The 23,701-nt window shown below is 32.4% G+C and overlaps 1 protein-coding gene across 5 annotated transcripts in view; it reads left to right on the top strand.

The window, feature by feature from the left end:
* Window positions 1-23,701, top strand: part of SLTM (SAFB like transcription modulator) — a 39,804-nt gene that overhangs the window by 5,726 nt on the left and 10,377 nt on the right. Inside the window, exons 3-13 of one of the 5 annotated variants that reach the window (XM_051980737.1) lie at window positions 5,404-5,468; window positions 7,631-7,822; window positions 8,285-8,332; window positions 13,582-13,609; window positions 15,107-15,154; window positions 15,281-15,521; window positions 16,098-16,147; window positions 18,056-18,174; window positions 22,655-22,804; window positions 22,943-23,052; window positions 23,160-23,323. In XM_051980737.1, coding sequence (XP_051836697.1) covers window positions 5,404-5,468; window positions 7,631-7,822; window positions 8,285-8,332; window positions 13,582-13,609; window positions 15,107-15,154; window positions 15,281-15,521; window positions 16,098-16,147; window positions 18,056-18,174; window positions 22,655-22,804; window positions 22,943-23,052; window positions 23,160-23,323 — 1,215 coding nt within the window. Of the gene's footprint in view, window positions 1-5,403; window positions 5,469-7,630; window positions 7,823-8,284; window positions 8,333-13,581; window positions 13,610-15,052; window positions 15,522-16,097; window positions 16,148-18,055; window positions 18,175-22,654; window positions 22,805-22,942; window positions 23,053-23,159; window positions 23,324-23,701 lie in introns of all 5 variants that reach the window. The other 4 variants (XM_051980736.1, XM_051980738.1, XM_051980735.1 and 1 more) reach the window with 4 other exon arrangements.

Below are 23,701 nucleotides of genomic sequence, written 5' to 3'. Positions count from 1 at the left end.
GTGTAATATATAAACTTCATATATCTTATTCCACATTAGCATCATGAAACTTCAGGGAGGGTTTGGAGCGAAGATTTCAGTTATTTTGGCTAATGCTTGAAGAATTGATTTAGAAATATTTGTCCTACTTGTGTTCTTGGTTACAAATTGGAAAAACAACAACAAAAATCAGGGGTATTAAGAATCAAGTTGTGTTTACTCTGTTGTCTATGGAAGCTAGTGTTAATTCTTGTATTGAATAAGCCATCATTTCTTATCCTGTTGTTTCCTGTTTTTAGAACTCTTATCTAAAAATTCTCCATCCTGCCTCCCTCTCCCCCTCTTTAAGTTTGAATGATTTGATTAATAGGCTGTCTATTGGTTAAGTGGTCATGCACTTTCTGTGCGTGAGATATAATTGATAATTTGCTATATACCCACTAAGTATCTTTCCATTTTCCTTTGGATCACCCATAGTTTTGATTTTTGATACTGTTGTTAATTTAAAGACTTGGCTGTAAGATCTCACGAGGAGAATAGCGAATTGTTTTGGTGTCAAAGAGCTGCTTGAATCATTGAAAAAACCTTATACAGTTTTTCAAATAAATTTTAGCCCATTCTCTTTCCTTTAATGCAATACATACAGTATGTATAAATACAATAAATACAAAATGTAATGGAAAAGAAAAAAAAGCATATCTTTGGAATGATTTGAAGGAACTAGAGTGCTGGTCAGGAAAGGCTTTTTGTAGAGGTTAAATCTTGAGCCAAACCTTGCAAGAAGATTGGGATTATAAGAGGCAAAGATCAGCAGGAAATACATTTTATTCCTGGAGACAGTCTGTGCAAAGTCATGGAAGCTTTAGTGGAGTTGGAATGTCAGACAGAGGCTAACAGCAAACAGACCAGTTTGAAGTATAGAGTGTGGGAAGAGCAATATTATTATATGGTAAACCTGGAGAGTGGAATGGAATCAGATTGGGAAGGGCTTTCAGTATCTTAAGAGAGAAATGGGTATTTTAATAGAGAGACAGGAGAGTCCAGAGATGTTTACAAGCAGGGAATTGATATAGTCACATCTGTGCTTTTGGAATATCACATAAAATGGAATATGGAGTTTGCAATTGGAGAGCATAGAGACTGGATTCAGAGAAAACTAAGAAATTTCTTTGAGTCCAGGTGATATAAGTTGGGAGCCAAAGAAACACTAGTAAAGGGAGGAAGTGGCTAAGTGTCAGATGCTTCAGACATTAAGGAGGGTAGACTGAAAGTGACTAATTTTGGCAAGAGTAATTTTTTTAAAAACAAGGATTATTAGAAAGAAAAACATAAAATGTTCTGGAGGTAGAATCATCTTTAAGCATATGAGGAATAAGGTAGAAGAAAGAATCAACAGTATTCCAAGGTGGTTAACCTGAGTGACTAGAGGGATGATAAGATGCATGAAAAAAAAACTTAAAACGTGAGGTTTTAGGAGAAAAGGTAATGAATTCTGTTCTGACTGTCTTTGAGGTACCCACCAGACTTCTGATAAGCTGTTGGTATAGGAATGAAGTAGGTAGTTAGGTTATGGAAGCTAGTGTTAATTGAATCAGCACCTTAGTTGCACATAGGTTTGGGGAATGACATGTATGGTAATCTAGCAAAGGAAGCAAAGTGGCAAAACAAGTAGAAGAACCAAGAAGTAGCAGTCACAAAAAAACAGGCAAGATTATTGAGAAGTGAATAAAGAACTTTGGAAAGAGTGAGTTGAGAAAAAAAAATATATTTGGCAATTAAGAGGTCCTTGATAACTTCTGAGATAGCAGTTTCAATGAACAATTAATTCAAAAGAATTGCCTAGAGTTTGAGACATGAATTGAAAGTGTCCTTTTTATAAAAGAAAAAACAAACTGGCTATTAAGATGCAGTTTCACTGTCTCTTAGTGCTTTATCTAATGTTCTCAGACTTTGAATTTATGTCACAGGTATTCAACTATATTATTGATTTGATTTTCAGGATCTATTTCTGATCCTCTATAATAGATATAGATCTATAATAGAGAAAACCATGGTTTTATTTTTGTTAAGTTTTCCAATTGCCTTTTGTTACCCCATGGCATAAAACATATTTCATCTTAACCAACTAACACAGCAGTTGTATCTGAAAATGTATATTTCATCCTATATTTTAATCCCCTATCATTCAGGTATATCATCAGTTTTCTGGCACTAGAAATTATTCATTATAGTTTGAGAGTAGCTACTTTTAATATTTTATTTGTCATTAATGTGATTTTCTTGATTCTGCTTTTTTTTAATTGAACCACTCCATACATTTGTTTCTGAATTACCTGTTTGTATTCTATTATATCCATATACCACAATTTGTTTACTGTTCCTTAATTAATGAGCATTCATTTTGTTTCCAGGTGTTTTTTTTTTTCCCTACAATAAACTGTTGCCATAATATTTTGCTATTTATAGGACATTTTTGTAATTGACCTTATAAAACTGTACGTGCTTTTAGTAATAGCATTGCTGAATCTAAGGAGTGACTTCATTCACATAATCTGTACATTAACATATTCTGCCTCTCTTTTGTTGTATTACTGGCTCTATTGAAACTGAAGAAAGTTATGAAGGCCTGAGTGTGGTTTTGTGTATTTATTTACTATTTTTTTTTTAATCTATTTTCATGGATTACCATCACCAAAGAATCAATCGTCATGGCCAGCCTACTCATGACAATCTTTCTGTATTTAGTTTAAGCTGACTAAGCTGGTCCTTGGCAGAGGCAGTCCTTGCTGGACTATGTGTCAATCTGATTCCCCTTTAATCTTTTCTTTGTTAATTATCTCAGTTAATCAGATGAATGGATCCCTTTTTCATAAAATGAATCCTTTTCAGCTTGATGTAGAATCTGCTAGATAATATCTATCCTTTGAGGACCCAGTCACTTTTCTACACCTCTACTATTAGAGGTAGCCTTCTGGTTAATTTCCTGCTTACAGATGTTCCTTCTCCAGTTCATCTTCTGTTCACCTCTGTTGATCATCCTAATACTCTAGTGTCTGTCTGTCTGTCGCTCACTCCTTCCCTCCCATCTCTCTCTCTCGCTCTCTCTCTCTGACACACACCCCCCATTCCGTAAACTTCAGTATTTTCCTACTGCCTCTAAGACCAAATATAAAATCCTCTGAATCTGGGCATTTTCAAAGACTGTTCTCTTTCCCTCTCTACTTCCTTCTTTCTTCCAAGTCTCATACAAGGCTTTTTGAAGAATTTTGTGACAAACTTTTTGTGAAGCTTTCAGATTTCTGCACTAGAAGATTATTCTGATTACAATTTCATAAGCAACACAATTATGGTCTTATTGACTAAGTGGGTCCTTAATATATGCCAATGATATAAATGGGGGGAAAAATACCACAGGACTAAGTTTTTCCTTGAATCCACAAAATCAGTTTTTCATCTCAAACATAAATCTTCCATGTGTTCTGAAGAGATATATAATCCAAGTACAAAATTCTTTTCTCTTTGTATATATACATGTCTTATTCATTTACTTGTTTATAGTAAGTTATGTGACATTGGAATTAGAAAATAGGCCATGATGTGTATAGCATTAACCTATATGTACCATTTGTTCCTACTCTTTTTTGATTCATGCATTCATGAAATACTTGGAATTCTAAATGATCTTCCCTTTTTCTGAGATACGTTCTATTTAAACCCTTGACTGTTCTCTTTCCTCTCCCACCACTTGTGTAGAGGTGAGATTATACATTATTTTTGCCTCATAGCCCTGGAAATGCAATTAACAGATGAAAAAACTAGGGCTTAATTCCTATGACATGGTCATATCAGAGGTAGATTTTGAATTCACACACTTTGACTGATTTCATAGCCTAACATTGTTTCCAGTAATCCAGTTTCTGCTACATGATTGGAAAAATTAATGCTATTTGAGATTTTGTTCAGCATTTTTCTTCCATTCCTTTTTTTTTTTCTCTTGGCTTCATCCTCTTCTTGCTTCAGACTGTGAAAAGACATTTGCCTTTGCCAAAGCTTAATCCTTCAATTTGTTATTCATTCCTCATTCCTTTCTGGATTAGTTTCATCAATTATCTCTTGAAAGACTGAAGATATACATTCACCCTAATGATTCTTTTTATCTTGCAAATATGCTTCAAAATCCCTTATTTTAAAAAACAACAAAACCACGATATTTGCTGTCAAACTTGTTTTGGGGCACATTTCCCACTACCTTTCTTTCCTTTTTCAAAACAAGTTTTATCAATTAAAAAATTTTTAATTTATCAAAAAATTGATATGTTTTATTTTTTACATTTGCCTAAATCTCCCCATTTTGCCTCCATTCTCCCAGAGCCATTCCTATCCTTACTTTCCAGATTGTTGCTTGACCTTTTGCCATTTTGCTTTTTAAAAAATTATTAATGTGTAGTTTTGCAATTTAGTATTATGAGATTTGTGGGTTAAAGAAAGTTCTTGTCAGTAAATTAAGAACCTAAACATTTGTAAAGTTTCTATGAGGACAGATTAGAAGTTTTTAATAACTAATAATTTTCATAAATAAGTTGGGGGGTCATTGTTATACTTTTATGAGACTATACAACTTGGTTCATTAAATGAGAGCTTTTATCACTAAATCCATTTCTACTTTTATTAGATCAGCTTGAATAGTCGTTTGACATGCAGTTAAATACTTAATTTTTGTGCATAGCATGGTAACACTTAGAAGAATGCAAACATATGAGAGTCTTTGTCTTATATGAACTTAAAAATCTGTTTAGGGAAGTTAAAATATATAAAAGAAAGAGAATGTAAATTAAAATGTAGTGAAATGATGAATTATATGGTACAAATAGATGGTCTAGAAATTAAAGCAGGTGATCTCTGGAGTTAGGGAAGTCTATCATAAAGGAATTGTTTTCTAGGGTGTTTTTTTTTGTTTTTTTTTTTTAAGCTTAGTCATCAGTTTTCTTTATATTTGTCACATGTAGTTTTTAGTGTATTTCTTCACCACCTTCCAGAATCAATTCCCTTTAAGAAAGAATAACTAGGAAAAACTTTGCAGTGTTTGCAGTCAATACATAAAAAAAGATCGTTCTTTTTTTTACCCGTAATATATTGGCATATATAGAAAAGGGGGAGCAGGAAAGGAAATGTCTTTATTTTCTAGGACTAAGTTTATCATAAATTTTGTATCGTTTAGTTTTAATTTTTTCTTTTGCTCTTTCCAGTTAAGTTGCTATAGTCGTGTATATTTCCTAATTTTATTTTTGTATTCCCATACTGTTCTGTATTTATTATCCATTAATTATGTATCACATTCTATATTTTCTGCTCTTAAAATGATGAAACACCAGGAGCTCTAGCCCAGTTTGATTTTTTTTTTTTTTTTTTTTTTTTTTTTTTTAGGTAAAAAACAAGAAACAGACGAACTAAGTGGAGATGCTTCAGTGGAAGATGATACATTTGTCAAGGTAAAGTTTTAAATACTTGACTTGAATAGTTAATTTCTCTCTGAATAGAACCAAGGGTTTAAGGCAGTTAAGTGTCATTTCAAAGAAAGAAAGGCTGTTACTATGTTTATAATCAGATACAATAATTGTTACCCTTTTCCCCCCCTTACATTGGTGCACATTAGAGACAAAGTTGCTGATGTAGTGCTATTGTTTGCATTTTGTAACTTCCAAAGCATATAACAAAGTATTTTCTTTGATTTTCATAACAATACTGTCATCGATAGTGCTATTTGATTCTCAGATCAATACTATGACTTAGAATGAGCAAATATCATTTCCCCCATTTTAAACATGAATTAATTTAGGCTTAAGGAAGATTAAGAATAGCTACCTAGTAAGTGTAGATATCACATATTTTGTCTGTATTTTGTCTACAAGTTGAATGTTTCTAAATGTCTCTAAAGAGTTCCTTTCCTCTAAGGTGAGCTATACCTGGATAGATTAAAGATGGACTTGAAAACTAATAAGCTAGGAAACTAACACATTGGTTTAGCTTGTAGAAAGTACCCTTGTACATACTTGCTGGACCCATTTTGGGAGGCACTCATATACAGAGAGGGACATATGTGGAGCTGGTAGTATTTGGGATATTCAGGACATTTTCAAAGATAAAAGGTGTTTTTTTCCTTTTATTTATTTGTTTGTTTATTTGTGTTCTATCATTTTCCCTTATGCTTCCAGAACTTTTCACATGTCCAGGTGTCAGTTTTCTTTTAAGGTCTGGGTGTCCTTCAGTTAATAATCTCCCTCCCTCTGACTTGGCTTTCCTTGGAAGTATCCTATAATAGAGCATTTCAACTAGGAAAGTAATTAAGGAACAAATTATTTACCTCTCTCCAATATTGCAATTGATGTAATTTCAAGTTTTCTGGGGAAACTTCTGCCTCTTTTGCTGCGATGATTTTCCTTAAAGCATTATAATGTCTAAATTTTAGAAGAGAAAAGGAAAAAAAAAAAAACCCTCTTATTCCTAGACCCTCAAATTTTCTCCCAAGCTATCTTGGATAAAATAAGCAGAACTTGTAGATCAGTAACCCAAGTTGTGCACTGAACTTTGGACCTTCCATTCCTATAGCAAAGAATACCTGTGATCCAGGTTGTCTGAATCTGGGACTTAGAAATATCCTCCTCTTTTCTTTTCCTCCCACAAACACACACACACAAACAAAATATATTATCAGAGATGTACTGGCTGGCTCCCTTCTTCAAGAATGATGCCCCATCCTTGGCTTCATTTTCCTTTACTGAACATGGCACCCCTTGCTGGCTTAGTTAAGGGCTTCTCTAGCTTTTTGGAACTAGAAAACTTGCTGATTTGTCTGGTATCCTTTTCTACTTCCCCTCCTTTAATTTGTATTTATCAAGTAGTATTAATTGCAGTCATTATGGGAACTGCTTGGTATTTATGCTTAATTCTATGTAGCATATTAATTATACATAGCATTAATTATTTCAGTTTAACTGTTTTATTTGCAACACTAAACTGTTTCGTATATGCTCAGTCTTCATAGTTTGTTCAATAGCATGGTCATCCACTCACAACATAAGAAGAGGGAACGTTGTTTGTGAACATGTATTGAAAGAGGTAACCATGTCCCAAACCAAAATGGTTAAGATTAATTGGTACAGTGTGCCATACAACAAGCTTCTGTAATCAGTTACCACATTTGCTCAAAACCAATATTTGCAATGGTTTAAGAGATTTTTCTTTGAAATATGGCTTGTAGGAATGGTGAAATTTATTTTTTGTGGAATCATCTCTTTTCTACAGCACCCAAAATGCTTGGGAATTGTATAATAATATTTTGGAAGTTCAGAATATCTTAAGTAATTTAAGTTTTGTTCTTCCACAAAAATGTGAGACTTGGCACTCAAAACACATAGGCTTCATTTACTTTGCTTAACAATGCCTGTCATTTTACAGAGTGTAGTTGATTTGCAAATTTAAAGTGTTGGAACATTGTTTCTAGAATAAAACAACAATGTCAATTCAAAATTTTGGGGGGAGGAGGATATACTATTAAAAGATTAGGTTAGAAAATTATCCTTTGAAAAAATAAGATAGTAATGATACTCAAGCTGATGGCTTTGGTTTTACCAAATGTTCTTGACATTAAAAGGAAAGTGAATCAGAGAATCAAGAGACCAGTGATCCAGATGGAAATGATGAACTAAAGGACTCTGAAGAATTTATGGAAAATGATGAAGAAAATAATTCCAAAGACTTGTCTGCTGCTGAACAGCATAAAAAAGATCATGAATTAAAACAGACAGAAGCAATACAAGGCAAAGAAAAAGACCTTGAAAATCAGGTATTTTATCACTTAACTGTTGCTCAATCTACTTCCTCCCTTTTTCAAGTCACAAAGACCTAATTATTTTTCTAGTCAATTGTGTATAGTCATGTTTGGCCCCTAAATATTTAACCAGATATTTAACTAATTAATTTAGCATTTATTCAGCTATTTAATGTGAATTATATTGCATCTGTTTTAAACCCTGTTTTTGAAAGTAGGTGAACTTGGAATCTGATGTTGATATTAAAATAATTACTTTTCTCTCTTTTTAAAGGAGTTTAAGGAGAATTTTTCTGATTCGTGAATATTAAGGGACATAAAAATTCTATAGTGAAAGGAATCATTATTAAATGTTGATTTAGCAGATGTTCTAATAGAAAACATGACACATGGATAAGCTATTTCAAATTGTTAAAAATTATTTTCACATTGCCTACATACTTTATTCAACCAAATTTATTACTTCCTTTTACATAGGAAAATGAAGGTCAAGAAGGTGAAGATGATACCTTTCTTACAGTTCCAGTAAGTTTAACATTGTTTTATTTATTTGATTTTGGGTGGGAAGCAAAGGTTTAATAAAGTGAACTTATTTTGACCTAAAATTATGCATAAAACGTTCTTAATTTACATGATGATTTGAATTCATATACTATGTATTAATATTTCAGTTGCTAGAAAAGTAACTTAAGAATTACTGAACCCATAAGAAGATTTTTGTACCATTTTACACAAGGGCTATAAGTGAAACTGCATTTCTACTCTGAAACACTTGCCTCTTGAGTCAGTGATTTTTAGCCTTTGTGAAACCAATGCTTTGTTGTTTTGTATCTATGCTTAAATTTTGAAAATTTTCTTTAAAAACTACTGTGTATAGTTTGTGCTTTTTAGAAATTTAATCATGGGAATGTTATAATACTCTAGGGGATTTTTAAATTTAATTTTTCAATCAGATGTGTAGAAACTGAATCTGGATAAAGATTAGACTTCATATCCTCTGTTTCTTATTACTACTTGACCTGTCCAGACCTGTTCTTCCTCATCTGTGAATGACATGATCTCTTGATTCTGTAAAATGTGATGACTTTTTAAAAAATTTTGTTTTGATATTACATATTTTTCCAGTTAGTTACTGGTAAAAGATTTTCAACATTCATTTTTTTCTTTATTATTATTTTTATTATAGGTTTTTATTTACAAAACATATGCCTGGGTAATTTTTCAACACTGATCCTTGCAAAACCTTCTGTTCCAAATTTTCTTTTTTGCTGAGGCAATTGGGCTTAAGTGACTTGCCCAGGGTCACACAGCTAAACAGTGTCTGAGACCAGATTTGAACTCAGGTCCTCCTGACTTCAGGGCTGGTGCTCTATCCACTGCGCCACCTAGCTGCCCCCTGTTCAAAATTTTCTCTTCTCCCCACCCTTCCCTTAGATGGCAGGTCTTCCCATACATGTTAAAATATTCAACATTCATTTTTAAAAGATTTTGCATTTCAGTTTTTTTTTTCTCCCTCTCTCACTTGATTTCCCCCCCTTCCCCAAGCTAGCCAGCACGCACACACACACTTATTATATTTCCATGTGAATCATGTTTGAAAAGAAAAATCAGAACAAAAAGGAAAACCACAAGAAAAAAAAACAACAAAACAAAAAGATGAAAACAATACACTTCCATTCCCTTTCAGTCTTTGTAGTCCTTTTTCTGGATGTGATGACATTTTCCATCAAAAGTTTATTGGAATTGCCTTGGATCATAGTCATTTATCATCTAATCTTGCTGTTGTTGTGTACAATGTTCTGGTTCTGCTTGCTTTACTCTGCATCAGTTCATATAATTCTTTCCTGGCTTTTCTGAAATCAGACAATCATGGAACAATAGTATTCCATTCATTACATTCCTGTACCATAACTTATTCATCAATTCCCTAGTGGATAGGCATCTGCTCATTTTCCAATTCGTACTATTACAAAAATAGCTTCTACAAACATTTTTTCACATTTGGGTTCTTTTCCCTCTTGTATGATCTCTCCAGGATACAACTCCATTAAGACACTGCTGGATCAAAGGGTATGCATAGTTTGGTAGCTCTTTGGGTATTGTCCCAGAATGGCTGGATCAGTTCACAACTTCACCAACAATGCATTGGTATCCCAGTTTTCCTTCATCCCCTCCAACATTTATCATTATCTTTTCCTGTCATCTTGACCAATCTGAGAGGTATGAGTAGGTTGTACTTCAGAGTTTTAATTTGCATTTTTCTAATCAGTAATGATCTAGAGCTTTTTTTTTTTTTTAATGATTATGGATGACTTTAATTTTTCTTCAACTGGTATTTTTACCATTTTAAAACATAAGGCTTGTTCTGGTTAGAATGGTTTTTTTTTTTAATTAATGGAGAATTGTCTCTGACAGCTAGTTCAACAAAGTTCTAGTTCCATCACAAGGTGATGGGGAACTTACCAAAACAGTGTTTAGGATGTACTTTGCTTGGGACAGAAAGTCTTCTGCTACATAATTAGTATTTTTTATTTCCTGTAATTCATAAGATTAAATCCTTAATATGGTCTTTCATATCCTATAGACAATCCTTTTTAAATTTTTGAAAGGTTATTTATGTAGAAATTGTCTTGTTACCCTTAGAGTTAATTTTTAAAATATTTTCCATTGGCCAGCCCTTTCAATCTTGGAAAAGATTTGAGTTTTTTAAAATAATCATATTGTGCATGGCTTCTACAGTGACTTTTCCAGAAGATTATTTCCAAACCTGTTTTGAGAAGTACAACTCTCAAAACCATTTAAAAAATAGAACCTAGACATTTTTAACTAATCATTGAAAATTTTTTGAAGTATTCTTTAGATAAATTCACTATTCCACAGATAACACGTTCACAAGGGATCCCTCTAGTAAAATTAACACCTGACATAATTGAGTCAGTCATTTGGAAAGTGCTCCTTTTCCTCTCCCCTCTTCCCCCTCTCCCCAACAAAAGCAAGCTTTGCTGTATTTCTTGGACTAGTAGTATTCCTTACACTGTCTTCTTTGAATTATCTCTAGCTCTTATAGCTAAAACCATACAATCACAATACTGAATTTCAGCGCATTTGTTCTTTTTTCTCAATCAGCATGCAAATTCCTCTGAAGCTAGTAGATACACTGATTACAGATATTTATTAGACATTTTAAAAGAACTTGATTTTTATAGTTTTCATCCCAGCCTTCTATGAAATAATTTAATTTATTAGATCATGGCTCTTCATGCTTTCTAGGAGACCTCATTTTCTTGTGAGGAAGGAGGCTATCCCTTTTTTTCTTATGAAGCACAATGCCTTCCACATAGCCATAGCTTATAAAGACTCTTTGATGTTTAGGAGATTTTTTTTTAATAAAGTAACAGAAAATAATTGTTTACTTCAGCTTGCCGATAGAAAATTGTGTGCATCACAGTCTCCAGAATGTAAGGTAAAAGATGGCATGCCAGAAGCAGAGATTTAGTGTATGGCCTTCTGTCTTTGGCTAGATATTGTAAACCCAAATTCATCATAACATAGGGCAAAATTGATGTGATACAGAGTAAAATCTGTTTTATCTTTTCTATTTTGCTCAGCATTTCTCATTTAAATTCCCTTAAATTTGGCTCTCTGGGTTAGGGTTTGGATGAGAATGGTAGAGTCATGAATTCGTGTCTTCGTTGGCTACATAGTAAGACTGATTTATTGCTTTGCAGGTGTTTTCGTCACAGAGTGCACAGGCACACTGTCGATAGAAAAATCATTAAAGTGCCTAGCTTGCTTGTTTAGAATGACTCAAATGTTGTTTAAATATATAAAGATAACTGTGTACTCTCATCATATATTAAATTTTATATTGTTTTCAGATTACCTAAAAGAGATAATTTAATGTTTTGTTTAATTTGGTAAACAAATTATTTTTAGTAAACTAAATTATTATTAGAGGTGCAGTTGATAACAGGCCTATTGTCTTTGTTAATTAACTTCGTATATTTAGAACCTTTGTTACCTTAGTGCATTTGTTCTGAGCCAACCTTAGAGTCAGGAAGATTTTGGGTTTTTAACTCCTGCCTTTTACATATATTTGTGATGGTGGGCTAATAACTTAATTTTTCCAAGTTGTAGGCCTGACTTATTTGTATAACATCCTAAATGCAAAGCCATCGAAGAAGTCATAAGTATCATCTAGTTTAGCCACTTCTTTTACTTTGTCTAAGATCTCATAGGAGGTAGTAATGGATTTGATTTGAAATCAGATTCTTGTACCTCCAAATACAATACTTTCATTATGACACAAGAGTAAAGTTCTTTCTGGGAGTTCTTAAACAAATGATGGTAGTGGTTTGTTTGTTTTTGTTTTTTTGTTTTTTTTTTTTTTTGTTTGTTTTTTTTTGTTTTTTAGTGCTAGACTCTATACATTGATTTATGATCTCAAAGAGCAATCACTTTGCAGTTCTTCTTATTCTTTTTCATTTCACCAACTCTCAACTACCCAGCTAAGTAAAATAACAATACACAAAACAAGGAAAAAAGATTAGAATATCATTTACTTTGATAAGCTTCCTTTCCCCCCCATGGGATTTAAAAGTGTTTTTGTTTTTTGTTAGTGTTTTTTTTTTTTTTCCCCAATATCTGGTTATCCTATCCAGGTCCTTTAACTGATTTCAAAAAATATGTATTTACATCCACCATATAACAAAATGATATTATTATAAGGTTCTGTGAATCTTAATCATAATGGAACTTTAAAAGTAATTAATACAGGGACAGCCTGCCCTGAAGTCAGCAGGACCTGAGTTGAAATCTGACCTCAAACACTTAAATACTTCCTAGTTGTGTAACCCTGGGCAAGTCACTTAACCCCAATTGCAGTGGGTTGAGGGGGAGAATAATTAATACATTGACTGTTGCTTTGAACCTACTAGCATATTTCCTAAAACAATTCATTTCCTTTAGTTTTACATTAATTATATTACTACTTATTTATGGTGATTCCTGATAAATCTGTAACTGGTAATTTGTTTTTGACACTTTTGAGAAAACAAATGTAATTTTTAAACCTTTAATGAAATCTTGGTATGTTTGTAAGATTCAGAATAATTAAATGTATCTTGCCTTAATCTGTATTAATTTGCATTACATACAATAGAATGTTTTTTATATTGGGTAGTTTCTTATAGCATAAGTTCAGGGTGAGTTTGAAATAAAAATGAATTTTTATAAATAGTTTCAGGTAAGATATGCTTCAAATATGATGCATTTTACATAAAAACAATTTTTGTGTTTTTTCATTTCCTGCTATCCCTTTTTTTATATGGATGATTTTGGAATTTAATGTTTTTTATAATTTCACTTCTAGTCAAATGAAAGGTGTATGTTTGGTTTTAGTTTTGACCTTTATGGGACCTTTACAATCCCATGAAAACAGACAGGGCCTTCAGAATAAGCTCTTTGTTACTTCCCTGAACATTGTAACTTTAATATAACCTTTGTACTGTTGAGTTGTAAGAGGAAACAGCACTATGTGAATTTTATTAAAATTCCCTATGTGAAAACTATTATAATATTTAAATTATTGAAATATCCTTAAGTGTATAGTGTACCTTTGTCTTCCAAATAAAATATACTTACAACAGGCTGCATTTATGTTAATGGAGTTCAGGGAAATAGAGTACTTCAAAACTTAGCAATTCTTGTTTTTATATATATTTGAAGTTATCATTGAAATAATATTTACATTTGATTATTTTTTTGAATTTCAGGATGGTGAAGAAGAAGAAAAGGAAAAAGGTATGTTTGACGTTAAATAGAGTTAAAAGGGTTGCAGAGATTCTGAAAATGGAAAAATAGGAGGAAGTGATTAAAGAATTCTTGACTTGAACCTTACTTTTAAAATGGGTTTGTCTTATGGTAATTAGTTAGGTGAATTAAGTACAATATATTAACTTTTTTTTTAATGTCTTTATTTTTAAAATTAAGATTTCTTTTAGCTAAATAGTACATATCAGTTACTGTGGTAGATATATTACTAAATGTGCATTTCATTAAGCCAATTTTAATCCTATTAAAAAATTTTTAAATCATTTCTAGCAGACGGTAAGTTGATGCACATAAGCTATACTGCAGTAACTCATACGTGCTCCCGGATCCCTAGTATGTTGACTGTATTTGAATTTTACAACTAGTACTGAAAGTGGATCACCATCAAAACTTGATTTTCATTTGTTGCTGCTCGAAAATGGCAGTGTGCTTTGCTTAAAGAGCAGCTTACCTGAAACTTCCATGCAGAGCCTTTTGAGAGTTTCAGTGGCATAAAAGAACCATCCGATGAAACCACAAGTACAGCCACAGGATGTTACTACACATCTGGTCATCAAGAAGTTTCAGAAGACTTCTTGGATAGAAAGCAAAGGATTCTACATACTTTGGACTAGAAAGGACATGGAACAGTGTTTTAAGCAAGGCAGCCTGATAAAATAGTGAAGCTATCGAGTAAAGCTGCAGACTGAAAATGTTTTCCAGGGACCATAAACCTGAATGAAGTCTCTTTGTTTTGGGGAGTGCAAGAAAGAAATCGTTGAACATGATAATTGTGGGACTGACTGAACATTGTTGAATATCTGTGAAGTGAGGAGGAGGAGGAGGAGGAGGAAGACAGAAAATAGCCATTTTACTCGGGATATTTGGAGAAGTTCATCTTCAGAGCCTTCTACATCATCTTTGTGTATGATTCTGGACTGCACCAGTCAACAGCTGAATTGGAAGACTGAAAAGACAGGACCCTGAAATACTTTGACCAATTTTGACCCTTATCTTAGACTGTAAACTTTTTTAAGGAATCATGATGCTGCATAATCCTGAAGGTCACAAGTCTTAAATTATGATGTCTAGAACATTGAATAGTCAATCTGTATATTTAAAATTCTCATGGAGGAAATACTTCGATATGGCATTAACATAGAAGCAGATGTGAAGAACCGGTATCTCCTGGATAGAACCATTTTCTCACTATTGTTGTTTGATGGTATTTGTATGTAGAAAATTTTATTTTTTCTCATGAAGAATGAGTGATCCTGGGTAAAGGATTGTTTGTGTTAATACCCTTGTGTTTTTTTTTTCTTACCTTCCATCAGTGCTAATAATTTGTATTTTCTAGGTCCTAATCTAGCTTATGAATATGAAATTGTTTAAACTTCTTGTTTTGCCATATTTATTCCTGTTAAATCCTCTTAGATATAGCAGGTTCTGGTGATGGTACACAAGAAGTATCTAAACCTCTTCCTTCAGAAGAGAACCTAGCTGAGGCTGATCAGACAGCTCATGAAGAGATGGAAGGTAACACGTCTGTGAAAGAAGCTGAGGATGACAACATTTCGGTCACAATCCAGGCTGAAGATGCCATCACTCTGGATTTTGATGGTGATGACCTCCTAGAAACAGGTAAAAATGTGAAAATTACAGATTCTGAAGCAAGTAAGCCAAAAGATGGGCAGGATGCCATTGCACAGAGCCTGGAGAAGGAAAGCAAAGATTATGAGATGAACGAGAGCCATAAAGATGGTAAGAAGGAAGACGGCGTGAAGGGTGATGCTGTCGAGAAGGAAGCCAGAGAAAGTTCTAAGAAAGCAGAATCTGGAGACAAAGAAAAGGATACTTTGAAGAAAGGGCCCTCGTCTACTGGGGCCTCTGGTCAAGCAAAGAGGTTTGTTTTTCTATGTCAGTTCTTTACGATACTGAGTTCCAGCATTCAATAAGATCACTCTACATTAAGGGGGTAGCATCAAGAACCTTGTACAGTAATTAGTATCTTATGATCCTGCCTATAATTTTTTGAACGTCATAAGTTACTTTTTAAAAAAAAAAAATCAAGATCTTCGTATATACAGTTTGTCCTACTGATTGCATTGTCGAATTGTCAGCATTTATTTGTGTTTTTTTTTTTTTTTCAAATTGACGAGTTTTTTGTGTTTTATTTTTAAAATCCTTGTGATGATGGTAATGAACAGCTATCAGTTCTAAGAACACAAAATGAAGTCAAGTCCCATTCCTGAAATCTGGAGAAGATGGCCATATATCCACTGAATAGAATTGTCAGAAAATCTAGATCTTCAGGCATCTTGGGGAAAATCAGTGCAAGAATCCCAAGGGAGTCATTTGTTCAAATAACCCAATCCAGCCCTTTGGAATTGTTAATTGTATCAATAGCAGTAGTTTGAAATGTGTTACCTAGCAAGTAGTTCAATTTTTTCAACTTTTTTCTGGTGATTTGCTTCTTTAGCTCTTCAAAGGAATCTAAAGAAAGCAAGACATCATCTAAGGATGACAAAGGTAATGACTTTTTATCATTATTTACAGTGTGGCATATTTTCCAGAGTTAGCAATTCCTGTCCTAATTGAAATATGTTATTATATTTCCAAAGTCTGGAACCTTCAAACAATATATGGGTTTTTGTAGTATCTCCATCTTTTAATTGTTTTACTCATTTTAAAAATAATACATTATCAGATACATAATACTTATATATATAAAGCACTTGATTGTTAGAAGCAGTGCATGTCACCCTTAGAATATTGGGAAGTGGGGATTCTTACATATGTAATTCAGTGATGTAAGTGCATAATTATTAGAAAGGCTTAGAAATATTACCTCTTAGATATTACTGCTAAGTTTCTTCTGTTCTCCCTATCATTTTCTCAGTCCCTGTGTTACTCTTACATAGACTTTAAAGTACATTAGAACTCTTAATTAAATCCATTTTTTCTAAGTGTAGGGTTTTTTTGGTTTGTTTTTAAAAAATGAAATGCTTTAAGTATATTTAAGAAAATAATTCATTTTTTCCTTGATGGGAGTGTTTTATACAAAACAATAAATGAAATATAAGGCTATTAAATCATATTACCTAATGCTTGTGAATTATAACCTTTATATAAAACACTCCATTTGAGAAGATTTCAGGAGGCCCCAACCCTGATCTATATCATGATAGTTGGCATTCATTATGGTGGTCCTTTTTAATAAGTAAAACTAGCAAAAATAAATAAAATTTAAAGGGTGTGAGATTGTTTAGTTTGTAAAATTAAACTAACACCAAAAATTAATAATCTGAAAAGAGTGGTGTTTATTTATATATACACACGGCAACTTTATTATTGACAGTTGTTGATTAACCACAATTTTTCATTGCTGTTCCTCCACTCACGATAGTTATATTGCCCTTTTTGTATCATCTTTGAAGAGGCGCGGCACATAACAGTGACAAATTTTCTATTTCTCCAGACCTGGCATTCAATCTATAGTAAATGATCATTTGAATGCAGGAAAGACATTAAAATATCCCCATGTATTGTATTCACTTACAGTTTAAAACCTAACACGTATATAGTACTTTACAGTTTTTACAAAGTGTTTAATAAACATTATCTTATTTAATCCTCATGATCACCCTGTGAGGTAGGTGCTATTATTTTCATCCCATTTTACAGATGAGGAAACTGAGGCCCAGAATGGTTAAGTGACTTGCTCGGGGTTCACACAGCTAGTAAGTGTCTGAAACTGGATTTGCACTCAGGTCTTCCCTACTCCAGATAAATGGTCTTACCAACTATGGCACTTAACTCTCTTTAGGATTTTATCCTAAAGATTATATAACATACTATCTTACAAACTCAGCAGTCCAAAAGATGCTTTCTCTTAAACCTCAGAGCCATTTTTTCTTCAATTAATGTCCATTTTCTCTTATCCAAAATAGTAATGGAGATTAGCTGATAACCAAATTTGGTTATTACTCATTTACTTGGTAACATCTTTTAAATCACTTTGTACCCTTCTCCCATTCTGCATATTTAGTCTTCACAGGAGAGATGCAGTCAGCAATTGCTTTCCTCCAGTCCAGCTTCTTCCTATTCTACTTTTACTTACCTGTTGGTGGAATAGGAAGGTAGATATCATTTTACATCCATGTTTTTTGGAATAATAAGATTGCTTAGGGTTTTTTTTTTTTTCTTCTGAAGATAGGAGAATACATCACTTTTAAATTGTCAGATTGTTTGTTTTGTAGCTTACTTCTCTATACTCCCTTCTCCCTCAAAATGGAATTTTTATGTTTATAAATTGTGGTTTTTGAAGACATGTGAACAATCTTGCCTTTTTATACATTAAGACATTGCATATCTCTTATGCATACATACACAAATTTTGTTACCATACTTCAACATTTGATATGAAATCTGTTTCAGGAAGTACAAGTAGCACTAGTGGCAGCAGTGGAAGCTCAACTAGAAATCTCTGGGTTAGTGGACTTTCTTCTAATACCAAAGCAGCTGATTTGAAGAATCTCTTTGGCAAATATGGAAAGGTATTCTTTCACCAATTTAAGCACATTTCTAGTGTATATTTACATTCAGTACAGTATTATACACACACACACACACACATATACATATATATTTGCACATAGGAGTGTTAAAAGTTAGATGGTGTGTTTCAGAATAGTATATATCAAAGTAATTGTTACACTATTACAAATTATGTGATCATCATTAGACATAATCATTGAGCTGTTTTGTGTTAGTGTTCTGTGTAATGTTTTAATGATTTAAGTGAGCTTGGAAGTTAGTTTTAATTTATTGGAGAATAATACTTAATAATTACCTGTATAGTTAGAACTTTGGTTAAATTAGAATATCTAAAAGGAATTAATGTTACTGGCTAGTTATAAGTAATTATATCATAATGACTTGTTGAAATGGCTGTCAACTCCTTTAAAAACTGAGCTTGGGAAATTTAGTATGGTCTCATAACCAAGTTTGCTATTATATGCATTATAACAGGAGTTGTGATCTAGCATAATAGGGTTTTTCAAAATGCTTATCATTTTTCCTAAAGTCTATGAGCTTGGGATAACCCTTTTTTTTCTGTGCTAAATTTAAGATAGAATTTGCAAATATTTATTTATGTTTAAAACATGTTTTATAACTCTCCTTTTAAAAATCTAGAGAATTACATTTTTTCCAAAGCAGAAATTGCTTAAATTGAAAACTAGTCACATAGAATATTGATTGTTAATTGAAATATATGTAACCAAAAGTTTATATTGTATACAACCACAAGCCCCACTTTAAGGTTTTTTGATAGGTTGCTGTCCCCTCTTTTTCCCTCTGCCTTGGGGGCCCTTAAAAGTATAATCATTAGGAGAAGTTGTAGAAATTATATTCAAGGATATCCATTAATATGACTAGAAATCACTTTGGGACCAATATTTATAGTTAGTGTATACCTATTTGTAATATTCCAGGATCTTTTCCTAATAAATAGCTATTTTTTCTTTTATTTAAAATTTACTTGAATTTTTTGCATGCTATGGATTATAGAATCCTTGAGCTCTCATTTTTGACTTTCAGAATTTGAGTTGATCTATCTTTCAGGTAATGTTAAGGCAATTTCATTTTTTGTGCTTATAATACTATGGCTTTCAAAATATAAAATGTGGCTTAAATTTTTTGTTTAAAACTTCCCTAGTATGTCTAAAAAATATATGTTAACACCCAAGGAAAAAACACTTAAATTTTAATATTTGGTTGCTAGAGAGCCCAGGAACATTTATATAAGGGTTACTATGAAAAATGATAGTTTCATCTAAAAATACTTGGCTAAAACTCATTCCTTCATAATTTACTTACCTGTTAATTACATACCTGTTCAATTCAACATATTACCCTTATCTTTGGAGTTTCGGTTTTTTTTTTCCTTCTCTCTCTCTCTCTCTTTTTTTTTTTTTTTTTTAAATCTCCCTACTGTAGATCTCTGTGATCTCCTGATAGTCGTTTCCCATTGCCTATCCAGTTTGAAGTCACGTCCTTAGATCCCCTGATAGGAAAAGTTTTATCTGTGTTTCTTTCTAGGGTGCCAGTTCCTTAGTAGTGAACATTGATTGATCATTGTTAGAATTAAAATGCCAAATGGTGTTATTTTATGTCGTGAATAAATTCTTAAAGAAGTCAGTGGGGATATTGGGCATAGCATGCATCTAATACCATGACAAAAGTAAAATGAACTATATATGTATATTTTTTAAATTATCTTAACATTTCCTGTTTTAAAAAAACTTTTTTACTTTTTTTTCTAATTTTTGAGTTCTATGTTCTCTTTCCCTTATCCCCATTCACAGTTAAAAAACCAAATGTGAAGTTATATCCAAAGCAGTTCCATAAAAGTTAAATTGTGAAAGAAAACATAGATCCTCCGATCCTAATGAAAATTAAAATCCTCAAAAAAATTTTTTTGAAAAGAGAAAGATAAGAGAGAATATACTTCAGTTCCTTCTCTGGCTTTGGATAGAATTTTTTGTCATATGTCCTTCAGAGTAGTTGTGGATAATTGTCATCCACAACTGAGAATTACAATGTCATTTATAGCTGGTCATCCTAGAACATTGTTATTACTGTATACAGTACATTTCATTTTGCTTGAGTTTATAGTGGACTTTCCAGGTTTTTTTTTTTTTCTGAGAGCATCCTGTTCATTGTTTCAATGGATTATCTTAACATCTATAAATAATTAGTTGTTAGTGACATCAGTTGTTTGTATACAAGTTCAACATTCAACATGAGTTTATTAGACTTTAGGTCAATATCAGTACCAAATGGAAGAAATTGATTTTTAGTCAATTTCAATCTATTTTTAAAAGCATGATACCAAAAAGAAATGGATACTAAACTCTGACATTCTCTTTAACATTCCCCTATGAAATCTAACAGATGTAAAATCAGTTACAGAAAGGAAAACAACTTCAGAAAACTTAGTGAATATTTTGTCTTTTTATCAAGCCAAGAAATAAGACATTTAATGGCCACACTTTTATATATAAATTCATTTGTAAATTCTTATAAAGGAGAGAGCTGAAATTTACTTATTATATGGTAACAGTAAAAATAGTTTGAAAAAATTAGGATTTATAAACCTTGAGACTCTATTGAATCAATTGAACACTAGTATTTAAGGCTGAAACTTAAATAGATAATTTTTAGGAAGATTCTGCCAAGATTACTATATTAAACTAAAATTATTCTCTCCATCAGTTACTATGAGCTAGAATACATTTTTTAAAAAGATAGAAAATTTGTCTGGACCAAAGAAAGTACATGCAAAGGTGATCCTTGTTCAGGAGGGAAAAATTCTAAAAGATTTTCAGGAATTTTATTTTCAGCCTACTGAAAGAAGGAAGGATAATAAACACTTGGAGAAAAAGTCATTTATCAAAGAAACAAATAAGCAAGAAAATTGAACCCTACTATTTACCTGTAAACCTGTTTTCCCATTTTTACAAAAGTCTGGAAATAATTTACATACTTTTCAAGGACATCCTTGATCAAAGTATGGGAAGAGAACAGCCATGCTTTTGCAAATGCTCTTCTAAACCGTACCACATCTTGGTTATACAACTTGCTCAACAACATAGGCAAGATATCCACTGTGCTTATTGTTTATTGGCTCTTCAAAATACATTTAAGATAATGGGAGCAACATGCCATCTTAAAGGCACACTTTGAACAAGTTGCCTTCTGCATATATGTTAAAATCATGTTAAGTTCTTTGAAAACCATAACAAAGATAATTTTATTGGAAATGGCCTTCACTTCCTGGCTCCCTGAATTAAAACTATAAATAGGGAAAATGTTTTCTATTCTCACAGAGGATGTTCAAAATGAAGAGGAATTCTTATAGATATTGAGAGTCCTCTGGATTCTTTTTGTTTGTGGATGACATGCTAATTACATCAAGCCTTGGGACATTGCAAAATCTTCTAAATGAGATTCATAATCACTCAACTGAATACATTCTTAACTATTCTCACAGAAGAAACCAAGTGGACGAAGAATATCTATTGTCCAGATCCTGACGTAAAATTAAATGGACAAGCCTATGGAACTGATCAATTGTTGCATGTCTTTGCTAGGCACCGCAGATGCATAGTGAACTGGGCCCTGGAATGAATAGCAGGAGGAAAGACGGCTGGATTGCATGTGGGAGATTATGAAGTGCTTTAAATGACCCAGAGCTTTCTCTTGAAGTAAAGGTCCATCTTTTTAACACCAATATTCTCCCATAATGATATGTAACTGCAAAGGATGAAGTAATGTGATTTCTGAAGAATTAAATTTGCAGGTCTCCCAAAGGGCAGTGGAGAGGTGCATAGTGAGCATAAATTAGATATTGATCAACAAAGGATTTGCAAAGGATATGTGGTATAAAACATAAGAGAAATAAAATTAGAAAAAGGTTTGGCTGGTCTTGTAGCCAGATTGCCGAATTACCATGGACAGCCCAGATGTTCTGTATATATAGGTTCTCTTGCAAAGCCAAGATCAAGAATAAAACTCCCCAGCAAATTGAGCAAGGACCTCTTGCTAAGGATTTATTGGACATAAGCAAGAGTTGGACAGGATGAGAAGGTATGGATGAGTGAATAATCTTTATTGTTGGAAAATGTCCACAGACTCATAGCAGAATATATCAAAAATTTAATCTTGTTATTGTTTTGTTTTGTAATCAGGAGATGGCTGATTAAGCATGCTTTCTTTTTTAAAATACTTTTATGCACACACATAGAAATTATGCTAATAATCCTATGTCAGTTCCCATTAAAGTAATTTAAACAAACTAATTTTAATCAATTATATAAGTGACTGTATAGGATAATTTGAGTGATATTGAAAATAATGGAGAGTGAAACTTTTCTTTTTCAGATTTGAAAGGAATATGATTATATTGTACACATGTATTTGTCTCTAAAATGATTTTGTAACATTTTGTAATATTTAACCTGTTTCTCTTAGGTACTCAGTGCAAAAGTGGTTACAAATGCCCGAAGTCCTGGAGCAAAATGTTATGGTATTGTAACTATGTCTTCAAGTACTGAGGTAGCTAGATGTATTGCACACCTTCATCGTACTGAACTTCATGGACAACAGATTTCTGTTGAGAAAGTAAGCTTTGCTTTATTCTGTAAATTAATAAATATTAATAATTTCAGGGATAGATATCCTTGACTTTAAATTTTTGGCATGATGTTGTAGTCTGGTTGGTTTTTTTTGTTTTGTTTTGTTTTGTTTTTTACTTTTCAGGTAAAAGGTGATCCTTCTAAGAAAGAATTAAAGAAAGAAAGTGATGAAAAATCAAGTTCAGGAAGAAGTACTGGAGATAAAAAATCTACAACAAGTGATAAAACTAGCAAGTAAGAATTTACTTATTTATCTGGTATTATTAAACCACACAAAATTTCTGGTAGTGTAGTGAAATATTTCTTACTACATGGTTTTTCTTTTATGGGGTTTTAACTAGGACTCAAGCTTCTACCAAAAAAGAAGAGAAAAAATCAGAAAAATCTGACAAAAAAGATAGTAAGGATACTAAGAAAGCAGAAGGTAAAGATGAGAAGGGTGATAATGGATCAAGTGGCCCAACTTCAGAGTCAATTAAAAAAAGCGAAGAAAAGAAACGAATAAGTATGCAACATACCTTTTATTTTTCCATTTGTTGTTCTCTCTAATGTATCATTCTACATGATTTTATATTTAGCAATAAAGTTGAGATTAATATTTAATGTTTAAAGTTGCTAATTGTCAAGGTAAAAATGATCAAATAGTTGTTCTTTCCTTAATCATTACTGATCTAAAATGTAAAAATTTTTCAATCAGGCTAGTATTTTTCTTTTGGACTCTTTCTGTGTAATCACTGAATTGTGTTTGTTTAGGCGAATGGAGACATGATGTAGTGCAAAAATGCCAAACTCGAGGCCTGGTTTTACCGCTTATAAAACTCCAAAATGTTGCTGATTAAAATGTAATTGAGAAATGTTTAACAGAATAACAAAAATACCATAT

This window comes from Antechinus flavipes, chromosome 2 (assembly GCF_016432865.1).
Source record: "Antechinus flavipes isolate AdamAnt ecotype Samford, QLD, Australia chromosome 2, AdamAnt_v2, whole genome shotgun sequence".
Classification (NCBI taxonomy): Eukaryota; Metazoa; Chordata; class Mammalia; order Dasyuromorphia; family Dasyuridae; genus Antechinus; species Antechinus flavipes.
Note: the sequence above shows the minus strand (reverse complement) of the source record. Positions and strands in the feature narration are given on the sequence as shown.